The 27,826-nt window shown below is 42.5% G+C and overlaps 1 protein-coding gene across 1 annotated transcript in view; it reads left to right on the top strand.

Moving 5' to 3' along the window:
- The first annotated feature begins 749 nt into the window (after positions 1-749).
- Positions 750-27,826, top strand: part of LOC117435940 (basic proline-rich protein-like) — a 39,623-nt gene continuing 12,546 nt past the window's right edge. The window contains exon 1 of the mRNA XM_034060791.1: positions 750-1,525. Coding sequence (XP_033916682.1) covers positions 750-1,525 — 776 coding nt within the window. The remainder of the gene's footprint in view (positions 1,526-27,826) is intronic.

A 27,826-nucleotide genomic window follows, 5' to 3' on the forward strand; every position in this document is an offset into this window, starting at 1 on the left:
TCTGAGTAAGCCTGACTCCAACAAATCTGCTCACGTACTCCTTCAGTAACGTGTACAAAAGGCAAAAAAGCACAGCAACTCAAAACTGGTATCAGTTCTCATTTATCATTATTTTTCATCATTTGCCATGTTTGTAAGAGTCCTTCATTTCTGGTGTCAGTTTCAGACAGATACCTCCTGCAGGTGCCCACTGGTACCAGAAGCATTTGTATGTGCTTTGGGGGATGTGAATCACTTTATATTAATGTAGTCTAAGGACAAAACCATTCTGTAAATTATCTATCACTGGTGACACACAGAAGCATCTACATGTCATCCCTAATACTCACACCATTCTTAGGTCGGTGTGATCCATTCAACATCCCTTGGTAGCCCCAGCCACTCTGATGGCACTCTGCATTCTCTGTTAGAGCAGTTATCAGGAGGGCTTTCCCACACTTGCAAAGCACCAGGTGTTCCGGGCATTCATGTAGTTACCAACCACCCCGTTTCAAGCCAACTTCAGTTTTCCCCCTGCTTGCTTTCCAGCAAGGCACATGCATGAGGTCACCATGGGTATTTTTTCATCCTGTCTCCTGCTCTGTGTGCAGCTAAAGAAGCAGGGATGACCACCCTTCTAGAAGCGAGGGTCACACAGAATGCAGGCGACTTAAGGGTCTGAAATGGGACAAGCAGGAGCGAAGATCTGAAGGGCAGAAGAAGCGATGCTATAGTGCCAAGCCAGCGGGAGATGAGCAGGGGCTTGTGGAATGGCAGAAGCGAGGCAGCGGACGGCCCTGCGCACAGGACACGCCGGAGCTCCGAGGCCCGTGCCGAGCCTCCCTTCCCACCCCGCTCGGGCTCCCGCAGCGGCTCTCGGCCGCGACACCCCTCGGGATGGCCGGGCCGGGGTCGGTGTCCCCCAGCGGGGCCATGGGAGGGACGGGACGGGAGAGTCGAGGCACCTGGCAGCTCTGCCCTCCTCGGGAGGGCTGCCGCCGGCACCCGTCCGGATTGGCAGGAGCCTGCGCCCTCCTCTTCCTCCCTTCCTCCTTTTCCCTCCTCCGCGGGGTGGGTTTCGGCCCTCCTCCTTCCTTGGGGAAAGGGGGAGTAGTTTAAAGAGGGAAAAAAAAAGAAGAGAGAAAAAGAGAAAGGAAATCCCAAGTCGCGTCCCCGACGTCTCCGGGCCCCGCGGCCGCCCCACATTCCTGGCATTCCTAAGCCGTGACTCCCCGCGCCGCCCCGGCCCCAGCCCTGCCCCGGCCCCGCCGCCTCCGGCTCGCCCGCCCGCCCGCCGCTGGCCCCACTCGCCCCCGCGGGACACCAGTCCCCTCCCTCCTTCCCTTACGCTCAGCCTCCGTCCTGCCCGCACCCCGCGGGCGGCAGCCGGAGCTCAGGGCGCCCCGGCCCCCCCCCAGCTCCCGGCCGCCCCGCCGAAGCTCGCCGCGGTGGCCGGGCCGGGGCGGAGGGAGCGGGTCTGCTTCCCCTCCCGCTTAGCCTTCCGCCTCCAGCGGCAGCGCCTAACGCCGGAGCCGCCGCCGAGCAGGTAAGGAGCTGCGGAGTTCGCTCGAGTTTGGGCTGGAGCGCGTCCCCGCCGCTTCTCTGCCAGCCGCGCTGACTTTGAATCAGCCCGAGTTGTGCCTTTACTCTGCGAGGACACACGCGTAAGACTCGCTTCTGTGCAGCTACTAACGCTGCTGTTGGTAAATGACCGAAATAGCTAAGTTTGGGTTACAAATGCCAGGCGGTGACCTGCGGTAAACAAGCCTCTGATGGTCCTTCCAGCCCGTGAATTTAATCTGGTAGGCACCCAGATAACGCGGCGTTTGTATCATCGAGAGGTGTTTGTAAGTAGCTGGGAACGGGCAGGCAACTCGTATTTACAGCGCGGTGTGCCTGTGTTTGTCTTCCCTCCGCTCGGGGGTTTACCTTGTTCTTTGTTAGTTACAGTCAAGGCTAAAGTGGCCGTCTTCAGCAGCTCTGTAACGCCTAGTTGTGCAGGCAGGAATGACATCTGCCCTCATTCCTGATGTGGCGGAGTCGATGAATTGTTAAGGTCTCAGCCGAGCTCTCTATCGGGCTGTATTTGGGACGAGCGTTAGATAATGTATGTGCGGTATGTGGGTATAATGTGTGCTGGGGCTTTCCTATCGAGAACGTTGTAGCTCTGATTTGCATAAATTATTCGCATGTTGCCATTCATAAGCAGCTCTTCTGCTGTTTGGGACTTTAACGAGGTGGGAACAAACATTTGTAAGGTAACAGGGTAACAGTAAGTAAGTGTAACAGTAAAGGTTTGGATTCAGCGTGTTGTTACCCAAAAAGCGATCTGGGGTTTTTGGCATGTAGCCTGAAACTGTAGCTGAAAGAAATGCTTTTACCAGAAGCCAGTTCTTTCTGTTGCCTTTGAACTCCGTGTGGATGATGGCTCCTGGGTTTGCTTATTCCAAAAGCACTTTTCTAGGCTGAAGTTCTTGAGAGTTTGGAAAACTATACCTATAAAATGGCTCCCCCCAAATCACAAGCCACCACCTGCCAACCTCCATCTTACGAGAGAAGGTAGTCAGGTCGTTTTGGGGGGAGAGCCGTTAGGGGAGGCAGTCCCAGCAGGAGCTGCTCTCTGGTTATCCTGCTCTGAGTGTTCTATAGCGTATGAGGGACAAAATACAGATTATAGAGCTTTTGCTCTTGCCCTCTGGGGGGTCTGTCACTGACATCTAGTGCTTGTTACATGGTGTAAAATAAAGTGTGTGTTGATAGTATAGTAATGCAAATAAGCTTTAGGCCCTGCTCTGATATTGGCACTACTTATTTTGGTGTATTCAGGAGGCTGTGCCAGGGTTGTTTACAGGCAGAGGGCACTTGTGTGTACCTAATAGGTTGTGATACAAAAGTTGGGAGCTTCGCAAATTTAGGCTTTGAAGTGCAGCCCGTCAGCTAAAACGTAGCCCCAGAAACTGATCCAGAGCTTGTGGCCATCAGTTCTGCCTCTGCATTTGTGTGGGAGAAGCTGGGAAGCATGACTGTCTCCGTGTAGCCTCGGAGGACCTAGAGGTGCAGATGAAGGCCAGAGCAAGGGCTGCGGGACTGACCTCTGTGCTGAGCAAACCGAGCTCTATGTACATATATATACTTCCAGTTTTAAGCATGAATTTTCAGCGTTTCTGTAATAATAGAAGCAGCTTTCGTGCAATGTTGTTCCTGAGGGTGAATTAGCAACCAGTGTTGGTACCAGTGACTGACTTTTCTCCTGGTCCTTCTTGTCCAGCAGAGGCTTGTGAGTCAGTTGCTGTAACTTACGTATGGAATGTCTTTCTATGAAAGACATCTGCTTTTGCATACTTAGTGAGTTATCTTGGCCACCAGTGATTCCACCAACTTTGGAGAAAGCATTTAATATGTTAAAATAAAAGACTTCTCTACATGTTTCTGGTAACTTTGTGGCTTCTTTTTTCTTTATTTATTGGGTACCACTGCAGCCAAAACATTTTTAAGCTAAAAGATGTATCATTCTGCATCTTTTAATATCCAGTGAGGCTGTTTTGATTAAGTGTTGCTTAAGGAGCTCATTTTAATCTGGATTCAAGTTTAGCATAGATATATGCAGTGTGCAAAGTGTAATTGAACTCCAGCTCCTCAGCTGAAAGCAAGTCCTTCTCTGTTGCAATGATTAGTCAGCTGAGGGGAGGTATAAACTACTGGTGAGATACAAAAGGTTCTCAGCAGGCAGCACTGCTCGGGTGCATTTGGGTCCTGGTCCTGCAGAAGACCCACCCATGTGCCTAAATTCACGTTCATGAATAGTGCTTTTGAAACCGCAGAATTTCTTTTATATCCATAATAACAAACATGTATACAAGTCTTTGCAGGAGCCAGGCTGTAATAGTTGGTATGCAATAAATCTGTGCATGTGCATCCAGCTCAATTACAAGGAGATTTCAGTAAAGGCTTAATATTTATGCTGAGCAGATGCCATGAAAGTCTTTTTTATGTCTGAGTCCATCACGGAGTGCAGCATGCCTTGGCCTATTGCACTTTGTGGAGTTCCACTGAAACAGACCCTGATCTTTGAAAGCGAGCTCTTACCTTGTGGATGTTCCTCCTGTGAGGAGCATGCCTGTGCACAAGAGGCACTGAAGCTTTATGTGAAAAGGTCTGGTTCCATTTGTTAAATGTAGTGGTTCTTTATACAGAGACTTCGTGAATTCTGCTGCCTCCACTTCTTAGACTGTTGTAAGAAATGTATTAAAAACAAAAATGAAAGAGTAGATCCTAAAGGAACTGAGGCAGACTTGAGCTGAAGTCCAAGATTGTGGTAAAAGTATGATTTGGGTTCCACTGTTTAACCCCCATCTTCCTCAAAACTCAGCAGTTACTCACAGCTTCCTCTGGCTGTGCCAGATCCCATCTGTGTCCACAGCAAGCGTAGCCTGTCCTGTGGGGTGGCCATCTTCTGCTTAAGGCCTTCTGCATTTGGAGCTGAAGAAGTGATGCATGAGGAGACATCTGGCACACTGTGAAGGAATCGGGCTCCTCACAAATGTGGAAATAGCCTCAAGAACAGGAACTACAGTTCGTGACTCTTCCCTTTTTCCTTCAGGCTGTTGCAGGGAGCGAGGAGATCTGTGCAGTGTGAAAGGATCAATGAGGTGGATGTCCAAGTGTCCAAAAGCTGTCATTTGGCTGCTGTATCAGGTTGTGTGGGTTTTGTTGACTTGGCCTTCATCTCTCTTGTGAAACAGTGTGATTTGGAGGCATTAACACTCCTCTTTATTTTTCAGTTGTGTGGCTTAATAGGATGGTCAATTTCCTTTTTCTAGTCTCCTGATAGTGTTTGTCTCAGCTGCCTGGTCTTTGGGGATAGTTGTTTTCTTTCGCTGTAAAACTACTTGATGAAATGGAACTTATGATTGACACGTCTGGATAGTTCTGTAATAATAAGTAATCAGAACACAAAACTGGAGCTTGCTGAACATTTTTAAGCTAACAGATGTATCAAGGTACAACTTAATTATGAAGAATATAAATTGGTTTTGACTATTAGTCCTTGGATGTAAATCGGATTCAGCTTCCCTTGTTGAGCAGGTACACACACTATCCTTTTCTTCTGCTTGCACCTCTTCTGGTTAAATAAACCTTTAAGTGCTATTAATCTGTTCATTCACAGTCGATGCTTTGGTAGGCAAGAAATCCCAGTATTGGTTTTACCGATTCCTTTAAGATGGCACAGTTTGAGCTATTTTTTGTTGGAATTAAGGAGAATGATCTTCACTAGCTAAATGTGGTTTGGGGTTTTTTTACTCGTTAATATATAAATATAATGTTTTGAAAGCAAATTTGCTCAATTCAAGGATGACTTCATGTGAAGGCTTGAGGGATTAGGAGCATTTTATTTCCACTGTCTTTAACATTCGATGTCCATGTAGAATCTAGTGGAATTTGTCCCAGTTTTAGTGATTTGGCAAGATTAGATCGTAGTCAAATCAAGGTAATGTAACTGCGCAAATGGAGTGCCTTCTGAGCAATGGTGACTGGTATTTTTTGCTTTAGATGCAGAGGAAAGTGGAGAAGTGTTAAAGATCGCCCTTTAAAGTACTACTCAAGGTCAGTGAATCCAGGCTCAAAGTGCTGTCTGGAGTTAACGATGCAAGACTGGTGCAGGACATAGCATGTAAGAGGAACGTGCACATTTGGGTTGAAATATATCCCCCTCCATCACTGCTGCCTTAATAATCAGTCTTACATCCTATATACTGCATGTGAGAAACTTCTGAAAGTACCTAAGGGACTATAAGCTTAGCACTAATTAAGCATAAATTTACTTGGTATTAAGAAGGTTTTCTAAACCAAAGGGTGTGTGATGTTGGATGGGTGATACACTGGGGAGAAGAGAGCACTGACTGCTACAGCCCCGCTCTGATGAGCTATAGCTGTTGTGGCACTCCTGTGTTCTGTTCATGTGAAGAGTTTAGCATTTGAGCTTGGCTCAACACCAGGTGGGTCTTTTGGGAGCTAAAACTCTCCAGTTCTCCAGGTGTGTACTTTTTCTTATGACTTAGGAATACTCTTTTTTTCTTACTTTAAGGTAATGTAAACCTTAAAGCACTACGTGATGTAAAAACAACTCTGAAAAGAGGGTGTTGAATGTGTATGTTGGTGATCCAATAAACTGGATGAATGATGGTGTGCCAAAACTTGCTAATGATGCAGAAGTATTTTGATTAGGCAAGATTGAAGATGACTGAGAAATTGAATAGGGAATCCAAGGAAGCTGGGTAAAAGGGAAGCACAGCAGATGATGTTGATAAATTCAAGAATATGCATGTTGGAATAATCAAATGACTCGTTCATGTTACTGGATTGTAAATTAAGTGTATTAAGGGAGGGAGATTTAAACAAGGTTTTATTGGAACATGTGCACCTCCTTAATGCTTAGCACTAGGCAGGAAAAAATGCCACGTTTGTTGTGCAATGCTGTGTTAACACAAAGGACATTATTAAACTGGTGCTCACATTCACCTGGAATAAATAATTTGTGGTCTCCTAACAAAGAAGAGAGACTGGAAAATATTATATGAAATTGAAGTGAAAATACTTGTGTGGTTTGGTTTCCATCAGGTCAGAGGAGGTAGGATATATATGTACAAAATAATGATTCACCATTAATAAGTGATAATTCCATTACTCTTTGATACAATGACTAGTTATAGGGAGTACTTTGAAAGACAATGTGTATAATAATATACCTAAATAACTTCTTTTGTATAAGTAATTGTTATATTTACTGCCAAAGGAGATGATGGATACTGGAGAGGGACACTTCATTAGGGACTGTAGCAATAGGACAAGGGGTGATGGGTTTAAACTGAAACAGGGGAAGTTTGGGTTAGATCTAAGGAAGAAGTTCTTTACGGTGACGGTGCTGAGGCACTGGAATAGTCTGCTCAGAGAAATGGTAAATGCCCCATCCCTGGCAGTGTTCAAGGCCAGGTTGTACAGAGCCTTGGGCAACATGGTCTAGGTGAGGTGTCCCTGCCCATGGGTTGGGGTTAGAACTTGGTGTTCTCAAGGTGCTTTCCAATCCAAACCATTCTGTGATTCTATGATATAAATGAAAGTAAGAGCTAGGTATGATGAAGAAGATAAATAACTGTTCCTAGGGACAGGAGGAACAGTCACAGCTACAGCTGAAGGGATGCTGACTGCAGTGCTCTAGGGCACAGTCAACACTGCCTGATAGCGACTAAGACATTTCTCTTAGGGATAGATCATCCTGTAAGTGCCTGCTATTGTATTTCATATGTTTTCCTTACTGGGTAAGCTGCTGTTAAAAACAGGCTATTGGGCTCATGTATTGACCCACTATAGCAATTTTAACTCTGTACTATACTGTGAATGATGGTGGCTTTAACTAAATACTAATGCAGGTAGAATTAAAAGTTTGGGAATTTATATGCGTTCAGGCTTGATGGAAAGTATATCTTAGGCTTTAACTCTTTAACACAATAAAGTTTGGTATTTTAATTTATTGAACCTTGCTCTAATGCAGCCTTGACTGGTGTAAAGAGTAGAAATGACAGTTAGGCTTCATATAAAAGGCAGAAAACATTGGTATCTGTTATTAATCAGTTTGGTTATGATGATCAATGATTTCTAGTATGTGCTTTCATGGACAACTAGAAATACTTGTATTTATATACAAATATACAAATGTATATATTTTGTATATCTGTGTATACAAATTTGCACGTTTTTATAAACATTTGTATATACAAATATACAAATTTGTATATACAAATATACAAATGGAATGTTTTGTAATCTGTGTAGTTAATACAAATATTTGTGAGTTCTGTACCAATGACAGGTGTGTGTTTGTGAGAAATACAAGGATCAGTTTTTGAAGGTAACTAATCTTGTGCAACTTAGTGCATCTTTCAAAGCAAATGATGTCAAGGCAATAGTATGCCAGCACCACGGAATTCTTGCACATCTACAGGCTATAAATGCCAATCTGTTGCAGTAGAGCAAGGAGGGATCATGACTGATTTGAAAGTCAGCACCTCATGTTAACAGGTTAATGTATGGAGGGTATAAGCTTTGCCTCTGAAAGCTTCAGGAACCTATAGTGTAACTAAAAGTATAAAAAGGAAAGACTTTTGCAACATTGTGGTGGTCTGACCAGCCATAATGATCTGTCTCACAGGCTGCCTGCCAGCTATCTGCAAAATCAAATGGGGACTGATTTTCTGACTTGCCCCCCTTAAAGGCTGAAGCTGTTTTGGGGATAGCCTTGCACTGCTTTTCTGAACTCAGAAAAGAAGGTGAATAGAAGGCCTTTGTTTGTGAAGATGCATCAAAGCGGTGGCCTCCTTTGGGTTTCCATCCTTTGACCCTTGGGCTGGGTTTGAAGCATAGCCGCCCAAAGGACGCTGGGCAGGGCCTTGGCTGGGGAGAAGTTGGTTTTGTAGGAGAAGCACAAGGTTACCAGTAGTTGTTTGAACCTGTTTTTGTGCAATTCTTGGTTTTACAACTGAGAAAATAGTTTGCATTCCTAAGGTTTTTTAGATTAGCTCTTATCACGGAACTCCCTCTTTTGAGAGGAGACACTCACTACCTTGTAGATAAAATACCTTCAGCTTTTATTGATGATGATAACTAAGGTAGGGTTTTGGACAAGTCTGAGCAAAAGCAGGGGACTTTGCCAATCACAGATTTAGCCAATAGAAGTCGGATCCCATTTTTGATGTTTACTGCTACATGCCATTTTCATTGCTATCCCTTCCCTCAGCGCTTCCATTTGTTCTTTCAAGGCAGTAGTAGAAACTGCATTTTCTGAGGGTGTGATATGCAGCACCTAGGTGCTTAAAGGTGAGACAATGTAAAGGAATTTCCACACAAAACCTTGTGCCTGTTGTTTACCAGGACAGAGGGAGAGGAGAGAGAAAATCAATATATCCAGTGGCCTAATTCACCTCTGTGCTGAGGGTGAGTAAAACCCCTGATGCCTTTGATGGGAGTAAGCTTTGAAAGTCCTACCCCACATATGAAAAAGGAGAGATTCCTGAGAAAATGGGGCTTCTTCCTAAAGAGCTTTCTGAGGTGCTCAATGGGAACAAATCTGCCTCGGGAGGAAGCTCTCTGATGAGCTTTGGGGGCAATGGAAACTTATTTCAAAGGTCCTGGAAAACAGGCCTGTGAAATGATGGCAATTCTTTTGCCCTTGGTTGGCATACTTTAAGAGGGACTCAGTAAGATTGGTATCTGTTTACATTCTTCATAGTGTTGTGAGGATTCAGTCTGTTTAGGACAATGCCTTGGTCAGTTTACCACATAAAGATGTTGGCTACTAACGTAAGGGGATGGCTGATGCAGTCTTGCTTGTAGAAAGAAATATTTACAGAGGTTCAGAGGTAGGTTTGGAATGGACAGTGCACAGGGCAAGTTTCTGCTTGTGAATAGAACAACTTATGTAGACATATTTGAGTGAAGGTCCTGTGATTTCTTGCACCTTTGCCAAGACTGTTGTGGGAATCTGTGACAGCAGAGCTAAATCACAGTATTGATACTTACGTGGTGCTGCTTCCTGCTTTGTTGATTCTTTCTGAGAACAGAGCAAGGCAATGACAGGCTTTTCCTGTGCATTTTATACCATGTGTCCCTGTTGATAGCCCAGTGCCCCAAACTGTGCATAGTTGGAAATCTTGTTCATAAACCAGAACTGAAATATCGCAGGAGAGTGTTATTGAGGCAGCTTAGCATTTAGCATCCAAACACAAAGTTTGTTTGTAGCTAGTAATTTCACTTCCAGTTTTATTAACTTTCTTTCTACTAAGCAGGACATAAATGCTGCCATTTCAAGATGGGAGTTATTTTGGCTTCTTAGATATTTTAGGGCTTTTAGTATGCGGTTTGATGTTTCATAACTTAATGCTCTGTAGAGAAAAGCATAAATAAGAGCAACACTGTATATGGAGAATTAGATTTAGTTTAATAATTAATGGCTTTTATTTGCTTTCTGCATTACAGAATGTGCTGGGATCTTTGCAGATAGCTAAAGGCATAGTATGTGTCTGGAATTACAACCTAAGGAAGAAGAGAAGAAATGGTTTGGTGCAGTAGGCAAATGGTGTGTTGAGGAGAGCAGGTATCTGTGTGAGGATTTGGGTTTCTTTGGCCATAGCCTGCCCTTTGCTGTAGCTGGTTAATTTCTCCATTTTTCTGGTTTCTGTATTTAATTGTGAAATTGTCTTAAACACACGCATTTAAATATGCAAATTCAGAAAGGCACATTTCCTGCAAGTTTCCGCTTCAGTAATTAAGAGCCAGTTATGTCAGAAGAGTATTACTGATACCACCTCAGGACCTGACTTGTGAAGTGATGAGCATGCCCTGGAGCTGGAATGGAGGCAAGCACCTTTAAGAAGAATGCAGTAGCTTGGAGTATGGGATCTTCTCTACTTGCTATGTGTTAGTTTTGCTGTAGCGCTTCTTGTTCTTTGTTGCTGATGCAGTAACCTAAAACTTGCTCACAGAGCAGCTCTGAGTGTTCCTTTTATACATTTGCATGTAACTCTTCACTGCTGAAAGGGTGAATGATTAATGTGGGTAGGATGTGCTTTCAGAAACCATTAAACCTTACCTAACGGTGGCCCAGTTGTTTCTTCTCACCTACAAATGAGGTTTATCCAGAGACTGATCTATTCTTACCGTTTTCCTAGAACCTGGTTTAGGAATGACAGTTGTCACCCCTGCACTAAGTAATCATTTGAAGCATCTGACAAGGCGTGGGTACACATTAGAGACACAACATTAGCATCAGTTTTTGTTGATATTATATGTAAGGTTTCTCTCCTGCTTTTGTATTTTCAGCTTGGGTTACAGTAGAAGTTTTTAACATGTAGCTTAACTGTGGATGTGTTCAGTGTCCTGGACAAGTGCCACTAACTCTCTGCATGCAGCTATGAAATTGTGCTCTTCCTTCCCCTCCCTGAGCAGTATAAAGTGGTTGTGACTGGCGGGACCCTGAGCTTGCAATAGTAATACAGTTAGTTCCGTGCAAGTAAATACTTTTAAATGAATGGGGTGTTAAGCTGACTGCAGAGAGCACTGTCCACTGTTAAATACCACTGAATTTTGCCTTCTCTGTCCTCCTTAGTAGCGTGGATTTATCATGTGATTAATTTTTTCCTTGGGATGGAATCAGAGCAGATGCGTTTCTGTCTGTTCATGTTGTATGTTGCAATCAAACAGAGCCACAGAGGATGTGACAGTGACTGGGAAGGATATCCTCAATATTTTCTTAGGATGAAAAAAACCAGACTTGTGCATGGTTATATTCAGCAGGCTTTTTGCCATGGCTTGAGTGAGCTGTGGCCACAGTTTAGAAAGCAGGATGTGTGTGTTGTGTTGAGTGCCTTTTACAAAAGCTAAAATATGGGAATGAAGTCAAATAACATTTAGAATTTATGTTTTGAAAAGGATCCTTTGGTAATACTGTGAATAAAATGATTTTATCAGTCTATGGCAGAATCTAAATTGTTTATGAGGAGAAACTTCCTCATAAGTAGTTCTATGATTTATTGTATTAATCTCTCAGGAATAGCAACTGTGCTGTTGGTGGTAGATGCATTTCAGAGAAGACCAGTATGGACAGGAACTGTTTGGTGACTTAAATGTAGATTTCCTCCACTGCTGTCTCAGTGATTTTACTGGCGTGCGTGGTGATATTTGTGTAAAGGGGTCAAACTTAAAGGAATTTCATCAGTGTAAGGAACTGATAGTGCTGAGTCTTGTGTGCTAGCTGCGGTGGAAGGGACTGTGCACCAAACAGTGCAGAATCTGTGCTGGATGGTGTTGTCAGAGTTGAGGGTTTATTAAGTCTTTATGCAGTGAGCACTCTGCCTGGTAGGAAAAGACATTGAGGAGAACTTGACATTTGTTGTGTTCTTTTCCTTTGTAGTTTTGTTTTAAAAGAGGGTATATCCCTCACCCCCACAATGGTAGAGAAATACAGGAAAGGCAAATTAAGTTTGTAAAATACCAAAGGTAAATAGTTTAAGAGTAGTTCTGTCAACTACTGAAAACCATTAATCTTTAGTCCCCCAGATGTGATGTTTTTTATTACAGGCTATGTGCGATTGCATCATGTGCTGCCTATGACCACAACCGCTGTGGCATTTTGCATTGGATAAGTGGTATTTAGACATGGCCGTAAGCTTTACTTGTGCAGTTTATATCTCTCAGGAGTTAGAAATATACTGGGCAAAGAAAAACTCCCCTTGGATTTAGGAGACTTCAAAATACTGGAATCAATTCCAGTATTTTATTGTAGTATGTGTTTATGCCTTTAAAGACTATGTGTCAAATCTTTTGTATTATATTCTCAGTGCTTTGTATACCTGCATTCCTTCTTGAATTAAGGAATATGGCAATAAACAGTGGTGCTGATGATCTGGCTGAAGTGTAAGCAGAAGATGTTATCGAGTGTGTGGAAGCAGCAGTTCCTGTACTGAGTTTGTTCAAACATAGATGCATTAGCTCATGAACAGTGAGAGCTTTACAAGGACAAACTGCAAGGCTGGAGGAAGTTAGACACAAAAGAGTGCCCGACTGCCATATCTGGTGAGACTGACCACTGGTTATCCTTGTCCTGCCAGGATCATGATGACAACTGTGTTTTATGTCCTTTGGCCAGATAGACTATAAGGCAACTGAGACTTTGTTAGGTTAAATTCAGACCTCTTCCTGCAGATAGTTATGGAGCCAGCATAATTAGACCAAAAGGGCTCAAAATCTCATGCAAGAAGCCAGTACAATACGCTTGGATTCAAAGTATTGGAAGTTTAAGTGTTGCTGTTGGGTATGTATTGGCATTGTAACACAGCTGACATTGTTATGTCACCTGCTAGGAGGGTGGAAAATTACAACTTGGTTATTCAGGACCATAGTAAATCTAGTCAATACTTCATACTCCTGACACATCTGTCAGTGTGGCATTGTGATTATTTACCTTGGCACTGCAAGCTCCAAGCAGGAAGTCCAGTTGGTGAGCGCTGCATCCCGAAGCCTCCGGTGTCTGCTTACCAGCATAACCTGCAGCCCTGCTTACCAGACCAGAGTGTTTGTGTGAGCAGAGGCTTGCAGGATCAGGACATCACTTTGTAAAAGGAAATGGCATTTCCAAAGGTGAGTGTGTGGAAAGGGTCAATAGCTCTTGACAACTTGTTGCAAAGGAAGTTCTGTTGGAGGATTATTACTTGTAAAGTCAATGGCTGTAGGGTTTTTTTTCCCCAAACAAAAAACCTGTAGTGGTCAGACTGATGTGCTTAACCTGAGATCCTTCAGCACCGGTTTTAGCTATGTCTGGGAATATGTAAACACCTAAAATCATCTCTGGTTTTGTCATCTCTCTGGTAGCATGCTTGCTTCCTGTGTTACGATAGTAATCGTTAGATTAGCTGTGTTTAAACTTCCTGTCTCACCAGGGCTTTTTCCAGTATTTTTACAATATCCTTCAGGAGGTATCAATGTCATGTTTCTGGAACAAAGGTTTTGTTTAAATTAGTGGAGTTTTCTCTTTTTTTACCATCTTAACTACATTCTTTCTTTGTCTAAAACAGCTTTCCAGCCCTGATCCTTTGTCACATTTCTTTTTCTTTATTATGTTTTAACTATTTTGTTGGCAATGGCAGATGTTATTGCAATGATATGCAGGCTAAAAAAGCATAATACTACTTCTGTCTGCAGCTGGTGCTCTTTAATAACCTGTACAGAAAGCTGAAAAGCCTATTTACTTGTATCACTTCTTATTCTCGCTCTTTGAAGTACCCCAGGCTTTTCAATGAACTTCTAAGTGTGATGCATGTGCTGTTGGAGCAGTGTTCTTCCCTGTGCAGGAGATTGGTGCCTCGAGTTTGCATGAGTCAACAGAGGGCTTTAGCATGTGGCATTATGGTGTGGGGATTTTGGTTGCCTGCTTCCAGTGTGTGAGATGTCAGTGTATGGGGAGATGGGTAAACTCACCTATGTGATTTCTCAGGTTAGGCAATAAAAATGGCATGAACTGTGTTGTTCACCTGCTCTAACCAGCTTTTTTACTAGTCAGGATTTTGTGGGGATGCTGCTGCTTGATAGATGCTGCTGCTGCTTAATAGATGCTGCTGCTGCTTGATAGATTAATGCTGCTGTTTAATAGATAATAGACCCTTCAACTGTGAAGTCTAGCTGAGAAAATAAGTAACTGAGATGCACAGTCGTGCCCATTCAGAGTAGACATACTGAGTATATAAGTCCTGAAATAGATAATTATGAAAATTATATTTGATGATGAAAATGGTATATGATGATGATATATCATGAAAATGATATAAAAAAAGGAAATAGGTTTTAGCATATTCTTTTACCATTAAGCATGAAAATTGTGGGCACTGAAAATAATCAAGATGCTGGATTTTACATGTACTGGTTTACTACCAAAGAAAAATCTAGGCACGAGGTTTTCAAGCAAAAAATGGAGCTGAATTTGCAGAACAGTGAGGTAGAACTCCTCCGGGACAGTCTGGCCTTAGTTACACCATGGGCAAACATCTTGCCGATGCTGCATACCCAACTCAGCCTTATAGAATAGAGGACCTTAAGATCATCCAGTTCCAACCCTCCTGCCATGAGCAGGGACACCTCATGCTAAACCATGTCACTGTGTGTTCCTTATGCTTAAGTCTCATTTTCCACTAACAGATGCCATTGCTTGCCAGAGTGGGTGTTCGCCTGTAATGTTGGTAAGACTGCAGCTTTTAGTGTAAGTGAAGATTGAAGTGACACTTGAATGTGAAGATCTCTACGCCTGTCTTTAGGTTTTACCCTTCTAATTAAACTCTGTCTTTGCAAATGCAGCTGCTGCCTTGCCAGTTGATGTTTCTGTGTGGATTTCCTACCAACTCTTACGTTGTTGCTGTCGAGTTTGCATTAGCTCCTTTTGCATTTGGTTGTAATGCTGAGTTTGGGAGTTATCGAGATAATATTTAGGGGTTTTTTTCATATCACATTTTTTGGGATGCTGAATATATTCTTGATTCATTCCATGTGAATTGTTACTTACAGTTTCCCATGACAGTTTCTTTCTGTGTTTGTTGATTCATTTATTGCATCATCTGAGTTCTTTCTGCATATGCATCTATGGTAGAGCTGAATGGGAAAGTTTGCCCTGGTTTGACACCAGCACTCACATTAATCCACTAACTCAATTCCAAGTTTACCTAAGCTGTGGCAGCAGCACTATGGTATAAAATCTTGATTTTGCTCCATAATTATGTTTCTTCTTTGTAGCTACAGTAATTTAATTTCTTTGCTTCTATTATTTTAGAAAGTGACAGGTTTATGGTTTGTATTTGTAGCCTATGATGCCAGTAATAAACAGCCTCTTCCTTGCCCTTAAAGGATAGTTTCAGGGCATGCAGATTGGTTTCTTCCAGTCACTTGCCTGTGTTGTGCTCTTCATTTAAGTGTCATTGTCTTGATGGGAATTAAACAAAAGCCCAATTAGGTCTCACACTATATTGGAAAGGAGCTTGCCTGGGTTTGAGAGTAGAACAAAGGATGTTTCATTGACACATTTCTTGAGAGGAAAATGTCTCTTTGGAAGTCTGCAAAGCAGCACATGTGAAGCTATTGTAGTTATTACTAGATGACCTTTGAAGGTCCCTTCCAACCCAAACTGTTCTATGATAGTCACAGAAACTAAACACTTACTTTTGTTTTAAAAGTTGTCACTTGAAGTCATTTTTGGAGTGGAAAGAGAAAAATGAGTTAGAACAGTGGTTTTTTCCAAACTGTGCCTTGCTGTTGGCATTCCTTCTGCAGGGTAAAGTGGTTTGGGACAGGGAAGAAAACATGCAAGATGAAAAGGGAACAGACCAGAAGAGCCTTCTTCAACAGGAGTCTTTAGATGGTTACAGGACCACTGCTTTATTTCCTGTAGACTTGTGAGGAGTCTGAAGAGAGAGTGTTCCAGTTGGATCCCCAGCTTTCTCTCTCTTTTACTGTTAACTTTTATTTGAAGCCAAGGCTCTGTATCACCATATATCAAACCCAAGACAATAATTGTCTACAGTTCCAAGCACGTGTATACATTATGATGTTTGATTTCCACCGAGCCATAAACACTCTTTGTCCTTTACCTTTTACTAGCTATTGGCTATTCCTTGTGGACAGGAAAGCTGTGTTTAATGCTTTGTAAAGTGGCCATCAGTTCCTTGCTTTTATCTCTATTCAGCATAAATTATTTTCAGCAAGGCCACAGGGCTGTTCTGGCCAAGATTTGCAGGTGCCCCTTGTGAAAAGCTATTTCAGGATAAAGGCTTAATCTGACTGTTTCTTTCCTCCCCTTCTCTCTACTACATCTCTCCTTGAAGAACACTAATCCTGAACGATAGGCGCCCATGGCTGGTCTCCTCCCTCCTCCATGGCTCACTTCTGGTGTGTTTTTGTCATTTTCAGAATTAACCCTTGCCTGCATAAGCCAAAGCATATTCTTTTACCCTTAAGCTTGGAAACCTGGTGTGCGCTGCCATCGCAGTATTTCTAACGGGAAATTCGGCCCCTAATTATCAAATTAGATGCACATTCTGCTTTTTTGGCATGACTTTCCTTCAGCCCATCTGTCAGGTTGGCACTGTGCCCTCAGAAAGTAGCCGACCAGTTTCAGCTGAGCAGAGGAGCCAACCGAAGATGGGTTAAGAGAGGCAGCCCGCAGAACACTTTATGTTCGATTCCTCTTGCCAAAAGCTCTTCCTGTTTGCAAACAATGTCAGCTTAAGCCCATATGCTTCATTACATGGGATGACATCTGTGGAGACAGATGCAGGGATGACAGTACAAATGACATTTGATAAGGAAGGGCATATGCTATGAAACCAGACACTGCTCTGAGTTTCAGACCCTGTCTGTGCTTCATGTGTGTACACGGGAATATAGATGGCTTGTATGTTTTGTTGTGTGAGTGCATTCATCAGCCAGGATTAGACCTTTGAAGTGCATCACAAGTTTGCAATTGTGTGATTTGGTTGTCGCTAATTATTAGCCCAGATCAGTATGTTGCTTCAGTACTCTTTGAATGGTAACATGCATTAATGGTCCAGTGGTTTGCTCTGGGTAAGGGAACACATCTGGGGAGTGCCAACGAAAGGGGTGTCTGGTGTTGACAGAGGATTCTGCTGTGAACTGGCCTACTGAAGAATTTCAGTATTACCTTCCAAAATGTCTTCTAGATTTTGATTTCAGCATTTAGTAATACATCCTTTGGATGTGAATTTTGCACATTTGGGTAGAAGAGGTGTAAAAAACCTTTGGCTTTCAGCAGTCTCTTTGCTCTTTTGTTAGATAATGCTGCTTTTTCACCAGAGGTCAGGTTTTAATCTAAAGCTACTTTTTGTGGAGACAGTACTTTTGCTCTCTTCCCAAGGAACAAGGGATGGGACAAGAGGAAATGGCTTCAAGCTGCACCAGGGCAGGTTTAGATGGAGCTGAGGAACAATTCCTGCCCCACAGGGTGCTCAGGCATTGGAACAGGCTGCCCAGGGCAGGGCTGCAGGCACCTGCCCTGCAAGTGTTCACACAGCGTGGAGACAAGGCCTCAGTGCCATGGGGCAGTGGTGGCCTTGGCAGGGCTGGAGTAATGGTTGGACTTGATCTTAAAGGTCTTTCCCAATGCAGTTGATTCTATGATTCTAATTCTATAAGAAAAGATCTGTTTAAACATTTTCACTTTGATTTCCATGGTCAGCAAAGCATTAATCACAGCACCATGCAAAATGTTTTAATGCAGAGGTGTATTGTAAAGCCGTGTTAGTGAGGTTCACAGGGGAGTTTCTTCTTTCTGTGAGATTTTAGTGTGACATACTGTTAGCTTGGATCAACTGTGGTTCATTGAATTTGCAGTGTTCTGGTGGGGAAACTAATCTGGAGGAAGAGGATTTCCGTAATCATACTGATATAATCACTTTCTCTACACAGCTTTCCCCCCCGCCCGCACACTTCCAGGAGTGTGGTTTCACTTCCAGTTTGGATTAGACAAAGGAATTCTCCAAAGCGTGTAGATGAGGCCCTTAGTGAGGTTTAGTGGTGCCCTTGGTAGTGCTGGGGGAATGGTTGGACTTGATGATCTTAAAGGTCTTTTCCAGCCTGGTTGATTCTGTAAGCATCAGTTGCTGTGGATGGTTGGGGTTATTAAGAAAACCTGAGTACCTGATTTCTACCTCTTATACAGCTCAGCTGTTTTATCTGTAATAAAGGGTTAATAATGAAGATGATGGTGCCTGATTTTTATTCTCCCTCTTCCCCAAGTGCTTCATCACCTTGGTAGGAAAGATACTGCCAAATATCTTTTTCTATATACTGTAAGGTCATACTCAAGTTACACTCATTAAAGTGCCTTCATACAAAAGATACAAATAACTACTTCTCTATTGAATTTTGAACCTGATTTAGTAGCTGCAAAACGTGATTTTTGATAGCTGTCCAGACTAGGTGAAAACTCAGTGCAAGTAATGGGGATTAAATTGTAGACACAGAGATTTGTGCTGGCATTTCTTTTCTCACAGTATTGAACTGCTGAAAATGGGTCCTATTTGTGAATAGGGCATATTTATATTAAGTTGCCTGGGTTTTTCAGTACTACAGTGCTTCTGGTGCATTTCATGTCAGTGATTTTTATGGAGTTTGCAGAAAAGTTGGCCTTATTTTGCAAGAGGTCCAAGAGAATACTCTTATAATTCACTTTTTTTGCCTTGTGTAAATATGGGGTACTTAGTTATTGATGGATCTCTCTGCATGTACATCTCCATGTACTTCTATGCTATTGAAGGATCAAAGAAGTGTTTTATTTATTTGGTTACATGATGAATTGCATAAGTTATTGCTTAGGCAGAATAGCCAGAGGGAAAGCTTTGGCTTTGCTTGGCCTGCACCATATTTTAATGGCAGCATTGCTGGAGGCAATGGGCAATGCTAAAATGGAAGAAACTTGCTTGACTTCCACCTTGTTTCTTCCTTTATAGAATGGTTTGGGTTGGAAAGGGCCAACACAAAGGATCATCCAGTTCCAAATCCCCTGCAATGGTAGGGGCACCTTGCACTAGACCATGTCCCCCAAGGCTCTGTCCAGCCTGGCCTTAAACACTGCCAGGGATGGAGGATTCACAGCTTCTTTGGCCATCCCATTCCAGTGCCTCAGCACCCTCACAAGGAAGAGCTTCTGCCTTAGATCTAACCTGAACTTCCCCTGATTCAGTTTGAACCCATCACCCCTTGTCCTATCGCTGCAGTCCCTAATGAAGAGTCCCTCTTCAGCATCCTTGTAGCCTTCTTCAGACACTGGAAGCTGCTCTGAGGTCTCCATGCAGCTTCTCTTCTCCAGGCTGAACAGCCCCAATGTTCTCAGCCTGTCTTCATACTTTATGTGCTGATTGTCAATGTTGCTGTGCCTTCTGTATCACATTGCTGCCACAGGCAGAGATTCTGGGCTGTTTTTATGTGCAGGAGATATCTGTTGGCCTTTGAAGTTGGCTTGTGTTGATGGACAGGAAGAGGAGACATTGCAGGATGTGATTTAGCAATGGGAATTGTCTTCAGTATTTACTTTTAAGAGCATTGCTCTTCTTGCCTCTTTATATTGCTGTGAGGTGCTTTCAGTGTGTTCCTTTTCCACTGCATCATGATGATGATGCAGTGGAAAAGGAACACTGACACTCTGCCAGCCATGGGATCAGGCTCTCCAGCCCAAGCCAACTGTACAGGCTGCAATTTTTCCATGTGATGGCAATTTTAGGATCAGCACTGGGAGAGTTCTGAGGAAATCCATTGCCTGGTGCTACCAGCCCAGCAGCTGCACGAGACTTGAAAGCTGTAGTCTGACACACTGGAAAAATAAGTTATCATTTCCAAACCCTCTCCTGTCAGTGCTTATTAGAGAATTTAGATGTTATGAACTTCCTTGGATAAATCATCTCCAGTAGTGATGGCTTGCTTTGAAAAGGCAGTTTGCTTGCCCTTCTGGTACAGCAGTGGCAGCTATCTCAAAAGGAGGAGTTGGACAGCTCTGAGATATCATCTGGAGCAATGTGGGGATGAAAGCAAATCTCTTCTAGACAAGCACTGAGAGAAATTCCAGAACTTGAGGGTTGCCGCATCCCACTGACCAGATGCTCTGTGAGTGCTCAGTACGTTGACATCCGCCAGCAGTGGGGAGAACAGTGAGGTCAGTGACGTGCTACTTTGCAATGTGCTGAATTAACATAATACATCTACTTCAAAGAGTTAGCATCATTGAACTTATAGATATATATATTTAAGTAGAATAATGATGATGCCTACATTGTAGTCGCTGAAGAATAGAGCAGTAGAACATGACCAGAAAAAAAGGGATTTCCAAATCATCATGGAAATTGTCTCTGCAAAGGCAGTAATTAAGGGAATAGAACTTGCAACTTAGCTCATGGTTGTTACAAGATTCGCAGTGGTTTATGGCATTGCAGATCTCTCCTAATGATATCAATCCTAATCATGATAACTAATGATAGGAATCCTCTGCTGCAGATTGTCTGCTACTGTGATCATTTTGTACACAGTGCTTTGGAGACAGGGGAGAAGAAATGGCAGCATCTAGATGGCTACTTGGGGAACATGCAAGTTAAACACAGGACATCTGATGAACTACCCTCCAAGTATGTGTGATTGAATGATGGTTAACTGATTGTAGCTGTTGATGAAGACCAAATGTGTCTGAAATGTGAAACACCTTATATTTGTAGGTAGTAAGTGCTTTGTAAACACCCATAGTTTACACTTAATATAACTGTCTGCAAACGCTCTCCTTCCCCTAGTTGTCCTCAGGAAGAGGTGCATTAAGTAAGTGTTGTTGCCAAGCAAGTATTTCTACCATTTTTGACATTGTTTTCTAATGATATGGAGCCTTCATGAGCTTTGCTACACCTGGCTGGGTTTGGGTTGTTTCCTTTTTAATGAGGCAACCTGCCTGCGCTGAAGTTTCCACGCTATCTTGACTTGAAACTATTGAGGCTTTGATTGTGAGACTGAAATGGAAATGTACCAGCAATTATTTACGGTCCACATGTTTAGCAAGAGAAGAAAAAGTTCAGGTTTATGGCCCAGATGCTAAGCAGGTGAGGTATTAGCATAAATCATGGTGAGGTATGTGTTGGGGGCACATAAGGACTGGAGAAGTTTTGACCTTGCTGATGCAATAGCTAAAGGCAGAGATTGTTGTTCATCATGAAGTTTGGTTTAGCTCTATCAGCTTTGAAGAGAGAACAGAATATCATCCAGTAAGCCTTAAGCAGCTATTATAAATAATGAATCATTTAAAATGTGATTATGGTTGTACTCCTGTAGGATGCAGGTTGGGCCTGGGCATTGACAAACAGGCCTGTTGGAGAGGCAGAATGCCACCTCACCTCCTGCAGCTGTGTTGTCACTGACCTACGAGCAGCTGGTTATTCAAGTGCTTAAATATAGATGGAGAAGCTTACTAGTAAATAGCTATTTAAACCATCAGTGTTTCCAGCACAATGCTTAAGCCAAGATTTACTGTTGCAAAACGTGTGTGAGGAACAGTGATGATACTGTGGATTAAAAGAGAAACAGTGAAAATACAAATAGTGAAATTTTGTGCTGGATTCACTAGCAGTGGCTCGTAGCTGGAACGTGAAACAGTAGTCCAAAATTAGTTGAAGTGTTTATACATGGATTATTGAAGTGATGAAGCTGTTTGGAATGCGGGGTTTTGAAACAACTGATCCAGGGCAGTGCTTATGCTTCGGTAGTTTTGTAGCTGCTTTTGTATCTTTGGAAGGAGTTATGACCATTGTTTCGGGTATTGTGCGTACTTAGTGCACAAGCTTTTAGTAAATTGCCATTGTTAGACTTGCATCTTGTTAAACAAACATAGATGGAAACAGATTCTGTGCTGTAAAAACAACCACACGCAAGCCAACTGCTTTGTGCGTGTGGGTTATGTATCATTTCCCCTCAGGAATTAACAACATACCTTCAACTCCACTTTTTAATTTGATTGAAAGGGAGAGCCTTGCACACAGAAGAAGAAAACCTCTTGGACTCTAATCTCTTAATCTCCATAAAATGCGTGAACATTTAGCTTTGATAATATATGAAACAGATCTGGTGGTCCGTAACATTTCTGATGTGCATCCCCCCTTTTTTTTGCAGCAAAAAGAAATCAAAGCAGACATAAAACAACATATGACAGATGGGTTGGCATTGGTGAGCTCTCAAGCGTGAAGAAATTCCATAGCTCTAACTCTCCCTTCTAATACACTAGTGGAAAGTCAGTTTGGTGGTCTGATGATGATTCCTTTGCTGATGTTACATAGTTTTCCTGCTAGTCGTATTACCATGCATCTTGTGGACTTCTGTATTAGGCCTTTCTGATGCTAGAGAAGGGACTGTCCAGGAGTAATGTCAAGAAATGCAACTTTGTTTTGTGCTTGGAGGCACATCTTCTGAAAAACGTGGTGTTTTCCTGATGCTTGGGATCAGGAACTGGTTGAGATTCAGAATGAGGTGACTGGAATGAGAAGGTGCCCATAGCAGTCCCAGCTCTAGCATAGCTTTTACAGTCAAAGAAGACAGCTTTAAAGAAATCATTTCTGCAAGGAAGGTCTTTCAACTCTGTTTCCTATCTGTGTTTCCAAAGGCAGATAGTTCTTGGGGTCCTGCAGGATCTGAAGTGGAACTTACTTCCCTTCCACCTTCTTTCAGAGTAGCAGGAGTGAACTGAGCCCTGGTTTTGGCACATCCTCACAGGTGAGGTGATCTCCAAACGTGTTGTAACTACTCTGCTGTAATTATCCCTAGTACGAGGAGGTTCAACTTCTGTTTTTTAAGTCTCTAGGGCTGGAAGAGTGTTTTCTTGTTGTTTGTTTCTTTTAGTAGATGCGGTGGTTTGATCTTTCCATTGTAAGTATCTTGTACAACTGACATGCCCTGGTTGCCTAAATGCAGGCAAAATATACATGATTTAGAAGCACTTTTGGCTCTTAAAGTGGATAGCTGCCACTTCCCCCTGATGTTTTTCCAGCCTTTGGAATCTTACAGTAAGAATGGCTTTGGAGGAGGGTTGCCTGCCTGAAAAGTCTGCTCCAGAAATGCTTGTAGGACCTAACTAAAGCAGGATAAGAAACAAAAAATATACTGGTGTTACATGATGCATGGATTAGATTGCAGGAAACTGCACCATGGTTAACTTCACTGGTGTGCATTGAAAACAAACTGAACCCCACACCCACGCTGCTGGTCTTGGTCTTTAAAGTTTTGTTGGCAAAGCTCTGCCTTCTAGGAGTGGGAAAACAAGTCAGACCCACAATAGACACAATTACGCTGGCAGAAAGCTCAATGTAGTCTCTGCCAGTTGAATGAAATCCTGTGGCTTATGTATTTTATTCCATTCAAGGAAGAGCCTTGGCTACCCCTTTGCTACCCCCCATCCCTTTTTCTCCAGCCCAGCAGAAACTGCATCTCCAGTAGTGGGATTTGTGGAGCTAACACTGCCAGTGGAATTCCTTTTACATGTTGGTAAGCCAATAGAGAAGCATTAGCATCGTCTCAAATAGTAGGGTTTTTTCCAGGAAATAAAGTGAAAAAATGCTATCAGAGGGGACAGACAGCTCAGTTGGATGCAGAAAATGCATGAAAAGGGCAATGCAAGTCCTGTCAGAAGTGCCAAAGCCTCTGACAAGATTCCTTGGGACCTGTCAGTCTTTGTGCACCAACTTCACTTTCTCAGTGACATGGGTTTGCCTGGAGGCAGCAGTAAACCATTCAAAATATAACAGGATATCCTGGCATGACAGGAAGATGATCTTGGAGATCTAGGTCTCCCAAGGCTCTGGTGTAAGCTATTACCGTGTAGAGGCTCCAGTTTTGGAGTGACTTTTAATGGGTTGTTTGGTTTTGCTTTGAAAAGAAAAAGTTGCATGGGTTTTGCACACCGACAACTGCTCATGGAAGATAAGAAATTGCAGCAGCCAAAGCTTGGGATTTATTGCTGTGGTCAATTTCCTGTTGTTTTTAATAGGATACGGCCCCTCTACTTCTGAACCAGTGAGCTGTAGCAAAGAGACTGTATCGTGTTGCAAAGGACTGGGTGTCGGGTCATGAACACATGCTCATGACTGGCGTTCAGGCTTCCAAAGCAACTTTAGAGCTGGTTTGGTGTGTTCATGGGCACGTTTCAGCTCCTTGTAACAGGGATTTTTTTGTTTAGGAGCCTTTGGTTTGTTTTAAAGCTATATAAAGAATTTATGGTGAGGTTTGTTCTGGGCATACAGTGGAAAACAAGGATTACCTGACTGTTAGGGCACCCCTGGCCCAGCGCTCCTGCCTGGGTCACTGCATGGGTAGGAAATCAGGCAATTCTTGGCTGGCTGCTGGGGATGAGATTGGCTGGGAGCAGAGGAAGGAAATCTGGCTGGTAAACTTTTAGCAGATATATTTGGGTTAAAAAGCAAGGTTTTAACAGTGGGGAATGAGTGTTGTGTATTATTATTTCCCTTTGATTAATTTTATTTGAATTCTTTTGTCTATTTTCATTCAGAAACATTCCATAGTCAAAATATCCCAATGTTCTCATGTGTGATAAAAATAAGGAAGCAAAAGAATTGAGCTGGGCACTAACAAAGTACCACATAGAGAGTCACAGGAGGGAGATCATCTGCTCTGTAATTTAGAAGGTCTTGGTAGGTCTTTGAGAAGGGGGTGTTAGTGCCCTCCATGGGATGTCAGCATAACTTGCTGGAATTATGCAATGCAGTTGTAATTTGGCAAGCTAAATTCATCATTGTAATTCTTCTGTGGCTATTTCTGGACTTTATAGTAAATTTCCGAGCTGCCCTTGAACGAATGCTTTGTTATATTGTTTTTCAGCTGGGCTTTCTGCAGACCTTTTGGGGTTTCTTTTTGCTGGGTGGTTACTTTGTCCTCAGACCATCTCTGTAAGTTTTAGTAGTGTTAATGAGCAATGAACTTCATTTCAGTTGTGTATCCTTTAATACTTTTATTAACTTGGATATCTAAGCTGCAGATCAGATTGAACAGGAGGTGCATTTCTGACCAATATTACACCAGCCTTAAGGGCAGGGAGATGCATCTCTTGGCATTTAGATAGTCACGGTTCCTGTCATGCTTTTGACATTATAATAATCCAATTATTTTACCTTTTGCTGCCCTTATGGTTAAGATTCTTTTGCCTCCTGTTAATGATACTGTCAACAAATAAACCCAAGCATTTAGGATCATCCTGAGATTGCTATTTTGATTTCTTATAGCAGTTCTGTAGTATGTAATAGTACAATCCGGGGGGGTGTTCCTATGTGTAAAAGCTGGGGAAGCAAAGTAGATAGAATTTTCAAGTCCAGATGAGCTGGGAAGTTTAAATAGGATTCAGAATGCCTTGAGGACTGGTAAACCTTTGTCTGCTGATTCTGGACAAGAGATCAGAAGTCTAGGCAGGTTTCAGTTCTCAAAGTGAGGTGGCAGTTCTGGTTTTCATGGATCCAGTGAGTAGTGTGTTTAAAGAATGAGGTGTTTTCTAAATTCCATAACACAGCTCAAAGGTATATCTGAATTACAAAGCTTATTCGTAATTAAACGTAGCTAACTCTATTGCTAACTACAGTTTGTAATGCTAAGGAACCATGTTCTGTTGACAAGAATACATTCTGCTGGTAGTGGAGGCTAGTGACTTTTAATAAGAAGAGTGCTGCTACCCCTAACAGCTGCTTAAGGTAAATGTAAGGGCTTTTGGCACCTGTTTTCCAGCATTAATGCTCTTTTTGTAAGAAGAGCCTGTTGCTCCAGAACCCATAACATACAGGGGCTTTATCCATGTTGTCTGTTTAGATGCTTGCATTTGCAGTTTAGTGGTGCCTCTTCGTACAGAAGCAATATGCACAGTAGCGAACATGGGTATTTTCCCTTAAAGATTTCAATATGTTCATGATGTTGACTAACACTAAAGAGAATAAACTGTAAAATTCAAGCATGCCTGATTGGTTTTTATAGTTAGAATGGGAAACAATTAGTACTTAGCATCCAGAATACTTTAAACCAGTGCATGTCTCAAGTGTTTTCTGTAGCTCTGTTTCAACAGAAGATGCATTCTCCACAGAAGCCCTTGTGTTGCCAGTTTGTATTCAAAACAAGCTGTTTTATTTCAGACAACTTTGTACTAGTAGTACCCTGTGTTTCCTGGCTAGATGGCTCATTCAAGCAGGTCTATTGGCTGCTTATAGTGTTCCTGACCTGTATTTTATATCCAGGTGTTTGTTCTGAGAGCTGTGACTTTCTTCTTAGGAAACAAAACTGAGCACATTTCAACTGTGTCTCGGATTATTTTGTTTTGTTTTTCGGTCTGTATTTCCTTTAGGATGTTCACAGTACATTACACATGCTGGATTTTACATCTTTTTGGTTGCAAGAGCTATACTATATGATGGTGTGCTTGCATGCAGTAAGCTATCTAGCTCTCTGATTCTAGATATGAAAATCCCCTGGTTAAGTTTCTGAAGATCTCTGGCCAAATCCTGTAACCCAAACCCACAGTGCCTTTGGGAAAAAATGCATATCAATTACATGCAGATGTTATAGTTCCTTTTGTGGAGTCATAGTAATGTCATTCTCGGTGCTTATTAACATGACATAGAGCTTGAAAATGGCTGCAAAGGCTCAGAAGGCATTATTCTTCTCAAAGTGTTTATGTTTTAGACAAATTAACCTGTCAAGCTGGCAATCAGATGTGGTGGCTTCAACTACAGTCAGTCATCTCAGATGCAGAGCCCACGGAAGCCTTGTTTCCCTCATGGGCACTTGCCCAACTCAGTGCTTACCATCTACCCGTGTCACGGCCTGCCATAGTTCCTCTCCACAGGGCTTGTAGTAACTGTTTCTGACCATCTTTTTCCCTGCTGCTGGAGCAGGAGAACTGTTTGTCTTTCTAAAATTAGATATCCATGGATACATGTAATATTTTTCTCTATTTGAACTTGGCAGTTTCAGTTGCATATGGAAAAGAAAAGTGTGTTCCATTACAGGAAGTCTGCATGCTGTATTCTTCAGTTACAGGAGGATAAAATGTTACATGGAATATTTCAGTCTTTGTTCTGTAGAAGGAAAACAATACTTATAAAACCAGGTTTATACTGATGTCTGCAGCCAGACTCTTCCTCTGTTGTCATTGTGCAGCTTTCAGGGTACCACCTTATGAAGGGAAGCTAGCTTTATATGGGATACAGCAAGGGAACGTGATTTTAATACCACTTGAGAGTTTTTATTGAATTCCTCTTTTGTTTCTCCAGCTGAAGGTGGGTGTTTGAACCTCCTCAACTGTGTGGACCATTCTTTAATGTAGGTTATCTTGCCTGAAGCATCTATCTTCAATTCTCAAGATTGCAGACAATCTTCTCTTGCTTGCAATTTGTCTTAAGACACCACAGGTGGCTGTAGTAGTGGTAGGAAATGATATAGTACTTTATTGCTTTTCTTGGCTATAAAAGTAGTTACTTTTATTTTCTAGAGCCCCTTAAGTTGCATAAAGACTGTTCCAAGGACAAGTGAGAAACTGGGAGGTTATTTGATGTCTGGAGGGGTAGGCAGTCTTGATTCTGGAACAGGCTACTTCACCTTGTTAACTTCTTGAAACTACTGTAGTATTTGTTCTCTTTTGTACACAAATACATTGTTCTTTCTTCTGTGAGGTACTAGGTGATAGCCATACTGTAAGGGTGGTGAGGCACTGGAATGGATTGCCCAAGGAAGT

Source organism: Melopsittacus undulatus, chromosome 3, assembly GCF_012275295.1.
Source record: "Melopsittacus undulatus isolate bMelUnd1 chromosome 3, bMelUnd1.mat.Z, whole genome shotgun sequence".
NCBI lineage: Eukaryota > Metazoa > Chordata > Aves > Psittaciformes > Psittaculidae > Melopsittacus > Melopsittacus undulatus.